Source organism: Drosophila gunungcola, unplaced genomic scaffold (genome assembly GCF_025200985.1).
Source record: "Drosophila gunungcola strain Sukarami unplaced genomic scaffold, Dgunungcola_SK_2 000001F, whole genome shotgun sequence".
Taxonomy (NCBI): Eukaryota; Metazoa; Arthropoda; class Insecta; order Diptera; family Drosophilidae; genus Drosophila; species Drosophila gunungcola.
The window spans coordinates 2,454,600-2,463,865 of record NW_026453197.1 but is presented as its reverse complement, the minus strand read 5'-3'; the positions used below and the strand labels follow the sequence as shown (position 1 = coordinate 2,463,865).

The window sequence follows — 9,266 nt, the reverse complement described above, 5'->3', positions numbered from 1 at the left end:
CATAAATCTTATTTGTGTATATACCATGTTTATCAGATTGGCAAGCATAAAACCAAGAAGCAAGCTGGCAAAAAACGTAAGATAAAATCTTATTCAATGTTATCAACAACAAGAAAGTATATCAACAATGAATGCAAATGAAAACAACTTTTTAAATACAAATAATAAAATGCGTCAAAGCCGAACAATGAAATGTTTGACTGATAGAATTTAATTGGACGGTAAGATGGAACTTTAATAAGCTTGGGAGCAATCGAAGGAGATGGTCTCCTTGCTTATTTTTATGTAATTTATATCGGAATTATACATGGAGTTTAATTCTTAAATTAATAAAAGGGTCTTATTTCATCTTTTAGTCCGATATATTTATTATGAAAGATGAAGCTTTATTCCTATGCTAATATAAAAACTGATTAGGAGCTTTAAAGTCGAAGGGGAATTAAATTATTTATCCTGATTTGAGGATCCTGGACAATAAATTGCAAATAAGATAAAGTGGTCCGATTTAAAACAAAAAAAAAAGTGTCTAAAAATCAGACAATCGGGAAATATTATATCACGATTTCTTTGGTGGTTTGTGGCTTTTCCCTTCTTTTTACTATATTAATTATTTACAAAATATTCGTTTAAATGAGTAACTTGTTTTACAGCTAACAACAATTGGTTAATAGTTCTGTACAGCCGTAGCCCAAAAGTATGCTTATCTTTTTAAAAACTTTAATTAAATCTTGCTATGTCAATAAACTACGATTTAAGCCATCATTACTTGCTACTTTTCCAGTCAAACTTCCATGAATAAAATTTTAAATTATTTTAATCATCATTAAGTCAACAGCTTTACTGCCTATAAATAAATAAAATCACCCCTAGGAATAAGTCTTAACCTAACAACAACGAGTGGAACTCAGTAGTTCACATAGCCTCTTCCCTGGTTGCCGTAACCAAAGTCCTTCAGGTAGTTATCGATGGCCAGGTCAAAGGTCGAGGATGGCTTGTCAGGGCCAGATTCGGGGCCACCATATGGCTTCACCTCCGGCTGAGGCTCTGGCACAGGATAGTTCTCCGTGTGGGGCTGATAGGCCTCCGTTTGGCTGGGATATGCCTCCGTGATGCTGGGGTACGCCTCTTTGTGGCTGGGATACGACTCCGTGGGACTCGGATAGATAGGCAACTGCGTTTGGCTCTGCACAACTGGATAGTTTTCCGTTTGGGGCGCTGCATAGGCCTTGGGCTCCTCAACAATTGGATACGAGGTGGTCCTGTCGTAAATTGTAGGCGGGGTGGCCACCACAATCTTCTCCTCGTAGGGCGTCTTTATCTTGGCCACCGAACCACCCGACGAGGATGAAACCGCCGAGGCGGCATAACTAATGCCGGCGGTCAGTTTGGGTGCCGTGGCCACTTTGCTCACGAGCGGTACCAATGGTTTCGAGTAGACAGGAACTGGGGAGTAGTAGGGCGCTGGCTGCAGTTGAATTTGGGGGCGTGGCTGAGATGGCACACCGGCCGGATAGAACTTCTTACTGCCGTAGGCAGAGCTCAGCAGTTGGGCCAGCTCTTCCAGCGTGTAATTGGGCGCAGCTATGTTGGCCACCGCCGGCGAGGAGGCCACCGCCGGATTGGACGCCGGTGAGGCTGCAGCTGCCTGTTCGTAGACCAAGGGATATGGCTTATAGGCCTTGGGTCCGTCCACGGGTCCCACCAATCCGGCGTAGCCCTCGCCACCGTACTTGGGGAAGTACTTGCGCTGATGCACATGCGTGTACTCCACCTGGCCACCGGGTGCAAACTCTCCGATGGCGGAGATCTGGGTCAGCGGTTGCTTGGGTCCGGACGAGATCACCTTGCGGCAGAACTCCTTGCAGCCCAGCTTGCACTCGCAGTAGCACTTCTTGTAGGTGGATGGCTGGGTGGTGGGGGTGTCTGGTGCCAGGGTGGTGGTGGTTGAAAAGATGGGCGCTGTAGTGGGCACCACGGTGGTGGGAGGTCTTCCTGTGGTGCTGGTGGCGGGGACAGTGATTGGCGGCGAGACCGTGGTGGACACTTCGCTGCACGGCACCTGCTCCCACACTTCCTGCTCACATTCCGCACAATACTCCGGAAAATGGGCTTGGGTCAACAGGGCCGAAGTCATCAGCACGGCCACAAACAACAAACTGCTGCGTTCGAACATCTAAAAGGGGGCACAATAAATGGGTCAGTACTGTATTTATTGGCAATCGCTACCAAACAATTGACCCAGTTCTTACCTTTCCACTGAATTTCTCCCTCGATCGCTATCAATTTCCCCACAATTACTGGAATTTCTGTCCCGGATCGCCGTCGGATGGCACTTGTTGGCTGTTGGTCGGTCGCGTGCGAAACTCTTTCATGCAATTTGCTGAATAGCTCTTAAATACGCTGCGCTGGCCGAGAGCTGCTTCTTCATCCACCGCGGCACTTATTTACAACGGCGAACAAATGGGTCGCGGAAGCGTTGACCGCGTCACGTTCCAAATGGAACGCCCCATGGATCGGTGCGGAGCGGTGCTCCGGAATGGGCCCGGGGAATGGGATTGGGCCACTGCCACACAATCACAATCACCAGATTCCGGCGCTTCCGTAATACACATTCAAGCATTTCTGCCCGCACTCGTCGATAGCATCAAGTGCTCGACAACAGTCGATCGAATCGCGAACATGGCTAACAAACATATCTTCTTTTGACCTCTGGTTCATGGCTTCATGACATTAACCTTTAAGACTCCGTCGGAAGAACTCTTGCTCACCTATAAATATAGGGCAACTTGCTTTAATATATTCTTAAGAAATAATATATTCTTAAATATCAATAAGATTTTACATGGCTTTACATTTTATAAACCCTTGCAGTAATTCAGGATCTACATTTCTGCACTGGTTTTTCATTTTACAGATCCTTGCAGAATTTTTAACCAAAATTCCAAAACGGAATCGAAAATCAAGCTGTGCCCATTCCGCACTCGCTGGGCTTTTTTTAGGTTCTGCACAAGCTTAGCCAACAGTTTGGGGATTTATATTTTCTGGGTCTTGGCCTAGATCAGATATCATCGTCTGTGGTCGATAAACTTATCAATTTTTGGCTGTAATTTCGTGGCACTTTAGGTCTACACGTACGTTACGGATAAGCACATTTTTGACATGCGATAATGCAATGTAGATCATTATTATACATCTCGAGAGTTGAACGCTTACCGGTTTTCACTGATAAAAAAATGTTCATAATAATAATTTTACATATTAATTCAATTTCGCTTGATTAAGATGTAAAGAATGGCTTTTTTACATATTAAAAAACAAAAAAGGAAAGTTCAGAAGTAATCAACTGCCTGATAATAATTGGTGTTCAAATAAGGTGATAAAAAAACAAATATATTTAAATATTCAGTATATTTATGTACTATATTTAAAATTGTACTGTTTGGCTTGAATTTAAAAATTGGGGTTATAAAAAGTTTCCAAAGTTGTTGCCAAGAAGATATATATGGCTTTTTTTAAGCTTAAAATTCTACAAACAATGCCCAAATCTTATTCTGAAACCAAAAACATATAAAATAATACAATTATAATCGTTCAAACTACCGCCTGCTATTTATTCATCTAAGTGTGCTTTCACTAAGAAAAAAAACAATAAATGAATGTCAAATCAAGCAACGCGAATCTCAGCCCTTGCCCGAACCCATGCTTAATTAAGATTGGCCACGCGGCTTTGGAAAGGTCTGGCCCCGGTATAGACCTTAATATCCGGGAAATAACCTTGCTCATCCGCTGTTTGATACTCCATGACTTTCTTTCGGTTATGTCCGCCTTGAATAGAGCTGCGCTTCTTAAGTTTATCATTGCGATTAGGTGCCAGTTCGGCTTGTGGTTTGTCAGCGTCTGGGATGCCAGAAGGCTTCTCCGATTGCGACTGATCGGGAGCCACTCGAACGGTGTCCGCACGACCTGCCATTTCCACATCGATGGTATCCGTGCCACTTTGGGCACTGGTCAATCGTTTCAGCATTTCCTGGTAGTGCGGCTGGTCCGCAGTGATGTACTCCGGTTCGTCCTGGGGGTTCAGGATCTGGTAGTTGGGCGTGCCCAGCTCGAAGGTGGTGAAATCGCCGTGCTCCACCTTGTTCTTCAGATGCTTGGCCGTGTATCCATACTGTTTGAGTGGGGCCATCCACTTGGCATCCGTATCAGCATCAGCATCCTTCGAGCCTCCCAGGCAAAATCCAAGGGTCACCAGCCAAATGGCCAGAAGTTTTCGTGTCTCCAGTGAGCCGACCATTTTCGCACTGATGCTCCATTGATCTTTGGCCCGAGCATTAGCCAAAATCCAATAGAACCGTCATCGGCGACGTCGACTGCGACTGGTAATTGGACGCCCCCAAGTGACAGCAGGTACGTGAGATTAGAGTCATCTAGAGTCTTGGGGACCAGGTCTCGTCTGGCGGCGATAGCATTAGTTTCTGCTTATCCAAAATTCGCAGCCACCTGAGCCATGACGCATCTTGTTATGAGACATCAATCAGTGAAATTAACTATCCAATGTGCAACTACTGCCAAAAGCCATTCTAAAAAAAAATTCAAGTGAAATTAAGCTTTTCCCATTCAGCTTTCATTCAACATTTTTTATCTTTATATTTTTCTACCTTTTTTTGTGCTCTGTCTGTGAACTGATAGAATGTGCTTTATCTCTGCAGCGCTTCCATCTTTATTTTGCTCTACAAAACAGCACAACAATTTTAGAATTGTTAAAAATTGTTCATTTTTAAAAGTATTATGGTTTTTCTTTGGAAATTCTTTCAATATACATATTATAGCAACAAGAGTGCAGGAGTGTACTTGAATAAGCAAACAAGTATATTTTTTAAAATAAAGTGATAGAGTTAAATTCAACTAACTTACAAGCATATAAGTTTGTTTCCATGACTTAGTTGTTCAATAACTTGTTTCAAAAAAGCAAGTAATAGAGTACAGAGTTATAAGGAGTAAAAGTCAATAGAGATTTCAAGTCAAGTAAGTGACTTAAGGCATTCAGAAATTTCCTAAGAGATTTAAAAGCCTTGCCAAAAGTTTTATGATGTTGGTTTTGTGTAAGGTTTAACCCTTAAAATCGCGAAAATGCTTCGCAGGTTCTTAAGAACCTGTTGGGTAGTCAATATTGCTTCCCAAGTAATGGGAGTGACTTGAAATTACTCGTAAATGATACAGTGATTCATGATGTACGACTTTAAATTCTATGTACTTGGCTTACTCGACTTGAAATGTTTTCATCAAGTTATAAGTTCTCCCTTAGAAGTTCACTTGAGCAGGACTCTATTAGCAACTCCACCGACTTATCACCCTCTACAACTCTTCCATTTAAGAACTCTGAAGATTTTGTGTTCCTCTGCGAACAGATTGAATGTGATGCATCTTTATAGTTAGTTATCAATGTATGTATGCTGTCTGTATGTACAATTAATGGCCTTAATATAATTTAATTATGATGTATGGCAATGAAGCGTTCCCAGGTCGAGGCGGGGATCCTGATGGGTTTGTGAAGCTGAAGTCTGGATCCTTTTAGTACTTGTACTGGGCTGTGGGTCCGGAAACCGATACATAGTTTCCGGAGGACAGCTCCTGCTTGACTATGGCCTTGGGGGCAGCGTAGTGAACGAGCGGAGCCACCGGCAGCACTGGAGCTAGGATCTTGGCAGCCAGCAGTTTCTTGGGCGGCTCAGGCAGCGGAATCTTGATGTCCGTCGGCTCACGGTGGACAATCGCCTCGAAGCCGTTGTGATCGTCGGCCTTGTATTGGACAATGCGTCGATAGCCATCGGAGTCGATCAGCTCGTAGATGCCCTCAACCTTGTCGTCCTTGCGCGACTCCTTCTGGCTCTTGATGTCGCCGGTGTGCGGATCGTGGACTGCCCACTGAAACTCGTAGGCCACTGGCCCGTAATCCGGCTCCGGATGCAATTCAATGGCCCACACGGCGCTGGCCAGGCACAGACACAACAGATAGGTGGCCTACAAAAAGGAGACACAACTTGAATAGATAATAATCTCAATAATCGAACTCCTCACTCATCCACTCACTTTTCGCAGCATTCTGTATTCGGGGGCTCTTAGAACTCTTTGGATATGGAAATGCACTCGACGAAGCTGGAAATCGAAGTAATTAATCTGGGTAGTCCTCGCCTGCTTATATACGACCACTCCGCCACTCATTACCACGATCCGACTCAGATGTGGCAATCCACCCAAAGTGTCGTGTTGCCTTCGGCACGCGCCTCCCAAACAAGATTGCCGGAGCGCCAAGTGGAGCGCGCTGATTAAGTGAGCCCCAAAATAATTATAATTAAACAAGAAATATGCAAATTGTGGCTCGCACTAGTCCAAGCAGTATGCCCACACAGAAACCAAAAAATGTAAATAAATTAGTTCTTAATTCTACAAATAAACTGGGTTTATTGCCTTTAAATTGAATGCGAAATTGCTTAAAGTTTTATTTTAATGTCTTAAATTTAGATAAATACCTTTCCTTTTAATATAACTATAAATCGACTGCAAAATTATTAAGCAGATTCAACATTCTTTCTTATTTTCGATATTAAAAAGCTTTAAAGATTTGTTATAAAAAATATTTTATTAATTTTTTTTATATAATAAACATGAAGGCTTAGCTTCATAGGGATATAAAGATATGCATTTTTTCTCACTGCTCAACTGCAATATTCACCCAAATGTGCTGCAAGTGGGAGAGCTTAGTGATCTTAGAGGTGTCGCGCTAGTTTGTCTGGTCTGACCAACAAATGTGCAGATTAATTTACTTTGTCAATAATTTGCAACATTAGGCATTGGGCAACAAGGCCCCCGACTGCATTAAGTCATAAAAATAATTGTCATGTTTTAATGGATAGCACGCCACTCGAATGGCAGATGGAATAGGGGCAAGTGTTGGGGGTTGGAACCTTCATATGGCTCAGAGGCCAAATCCTTTGGCTTGTTATCTGGCCACAACCCGTTCGATGCCATTAACGCATATTTTAATTAATCGCCATTAGACGAGTTTCCTTTGGCGCGCAGCCCGAAAAACCAGGTTACTCTATCTCAAAAGTTTTGATTTAACGCAGCCGCAGAGCGTGTTTGTCGAACCTTAAAAGCAATCTCTGGTATGTGCACTTGTTAGGCGTAGCTGGCTACGAATCTAGGTTAGTCCAGCGGAATAAGCAGTAAGACTAGTGATAGGTTTCATCAGCCTAAGCTTGGGTACTGCTCATTATGATCTATTGGTTGTTATTTTATTTGTGCTTGAATTGGGATTTAATTGAGTGGGTTGAGACCTGTAACTTTGCCTAGTCGGCATCTTCACTTTCTTCTTCCAACTTCTTACGTATAGTTCTTTGGCAGCGGGACCTCAACAGTTCTCTTCTCAGGGCATTGCTCTCCGTTTCAACAGTTTCGATGAGCTGAAAACCAGAAAACGTAGGGCTTTAATAACTCAACCAGATTACAGTTTCAACGTACGCTATGGGTTAGAGCAGCTCTCTCCATGGTTTCTGCATCGGCATCGTCATCCTTTGGTCCGGATTCACTGCTGGAAGAGTTGCGACGTGCCAGCATTGCTTTGTGATGAGCCCCGGGACAATCTTCCTCGTATTTGGGCGGAGGATCATCATCGTTTGGAACGGAAGCTGCAAGGCTGGTGGCTCCTGCCACTGAATTTGATTTTAGGGCAGACAACTCATCGCGCAAACTTTGGTTTTGCATTTCCAGTAGCTCCACCTTGAAACGGGCCAGTATTATCTAAGCAAACTTGAGTTTTTTGGGGCACTTACGCTTTCCAGTTCGAAATCCATTTCATCGATTATGTCATATGACTCGTCCAGGGCTCTTTGGAGCTTCTCCACCTTGGCCTTCAGCACTTGCAATTCATTGAGATCACTTTGCGCTGACTGCCGCTTCTCTAACATCATTTGTTGCTCTAGAGAGGTTAAAATTTAGTTTAATTCTAAAGCAGTAACTTGATCTTCAACAGACCTGCATGTCTCTGATCTAGTGAGGATTTCATCACCAAGCCTGTGAGTGTCTTCTGCCGCTTGAACATCTCCTCCAGGGCACGGCAGCGTTTCACCTTCTCCAGATAGGCGTCGTGCAGTTTGTTGTACTTCTTCTTGTGCTGCTGCACCGTCTCCACCAGACGATCGCGCTCCTCCTCCAGTTGAAAGGCCATGATCTTGGCTTCCACATGCATGGCCGCATTGGTGCCGTGGCTGGAAGACGCGCGATTCAGACGATGGCGTAGTAATATGTTTTCCTCTTCCAACTGGGCACTTTTAGCTTTTGCTGTAAATGGAATTCAGTACATTGCGTATACGCAATAATATTGCTTATACGCACCGGCTGCCAGCTCTCCATAGAGCACCTGCATGGTGGACGCGGGACGCTTTTCCATTAGTTATTTTCCTACAACTTTAGTTTTGAAGTGGACAAATTACTCAGCTTCTGCGAAACCTTTTGTTGCTGAATACAGTAAAGATAAGCTATCAGCGCGGTGTTTGTAATGGTAACTCTGCCAGAGTTACCTTGTTAACTGGTTTATTTATTATTCGATTAATTATTAACACCAAAATGGATCATTCATATTTGCAATAATAAATAACATTATAAGTACAGTTTAGTTAATTAGTCTACTCAAATTGTCGCCAACATGAAAAATCTAGATATGGGGTTTAACGGGTAAATTTCAGCAGCTTTTTCTCTATAAAACAAACTAAATGGTTTTTAATTGTGTATTAACCTGTTTAAAAATATGTTTTCTGTCAAACACTTTTTTCCCGCATCAGTATTAAATATACCTGTTGAACAATTCAAAACAATTATTTTGAAGCTTTTTAAAATCATTAATCAATTGATATTGAAATTGTTTTTAAATAATGTTATAAATTAAGGAAGCTATATAAAATCTTTGCCGAAAGGGTAAAACTAAATAAGAACAAATTTAACACATTTTCTCCAACTCATAAGTCGGTAAATTTTTTATTTCTGGCAGATGGTAGAATGAATTTTACTGATTTATTTTTTTTAATTTTAGATTTTGTTTATTAATTTAATATTTTAATTTGTATATTAAATATTTTTAGGTATATTTAGTCAAATTTTTTGTTAAGTGCAGCTACTTTAGGTTCAAGTCATGGCTAAAAGAAAAAAGAAAATGATAAGGTCACACCATTAATGTAGTTCCGGAATCAAATACTCACTTGCATTGGCGC

General features: G+C 42.3%; 4 protein-coding genes across 4 annotated transcripts; all 4 read right to left on the bottom strand.

Moving 5' to 3' along the window:
* Positions 1–781: 781 nt before the first annotated feature.
* LOC128262047 (atrophin-1) lies at positions 782–2,768 on the bottom strand. Its single transcript, XM_052996076.1, has 2 exons — positions 2,250–2,768; positions 782–2,173 (listed from the first exon to the last, which is right to left on the bottom strand). Exon 2 carries the CDS (start codon positions 2,171–2,173, stop codon positions 905–907), a length of 1,269 nt encoding a protein of 422 aa, XP_052852036.1. The 5' UTR covers positions 2,250–2,768; the 3' UTR covers positions 782–904.
* A 727-nt stretch (positions 2,769–3,495) lies between these two features.
* LOC128263400 (uncharacterized) lies at positions 3,496–4,516 on the bottom strand. The gene is made up of 2 exons (XM_052998431.1): positions 4,501–4,516; positions 3,496–4,317 (listed from the first exon to the last, which is right to left on the bottom strand). Exons 1-2 carry the CDS (start codon positions 4,514–4,516, stop codon positions 3,704–3,706), a joined length of 630 nt encoding a protein of 209 aa, XP_052854391.1. The 3' UTR covers positions 3,496–3,703.
* An 873-nt stretch (positions 4,517–5,389) lies between these two features.
* LOC128262049 (larval cuticle protein A2B) lies at positions 5,390–6,247 on the bottom strand. The gene is made up of 2 exons (XM_052996079.1): positions 6,091–6,247; positions 5,390–6,021 (listed from the first exon to the last, which is right to left on the bottom strand). The coding sequence occupies exons 1-2, from the start codon at positions 6,220–6,222 to the stop codon at positions 5,572–5,574; spliced, it is 582 nt and encodes a 193-aa protein (XP_052852039.1). The 5' UTR covers positions 6,223–6,247; the 3' UTR covers positions 5,390–5,571.
* A 452-nt stretch (positions 6,248–6,699) lies between these two features.
* Positions 6,700–8,551, bottom strand: LOC128262048 (protein Daple). Its single transcript, XM_052996078.1, has 5 exons — positions 8,395–8,551; positions 8,035–8,340; positions 7,833–7,978; positions 7,522–7,779; positions 6,700–7,463 (listed from the first exon to the last, which is right to left on the bottom strand). Exons 1-5 carry the CDS (start codon positions 8,447–8,449, stop codon positions 7,350–7,352), a joined length of 879 nt encoding a protein of 292 aa, XP_052852038.1. The 5' UTR covers positions 8,450–8,551; the 3' UTR covers positions 6,700–7,349.
* Positions 8,552–9,266: the final 715 nt, after the last annotated feature.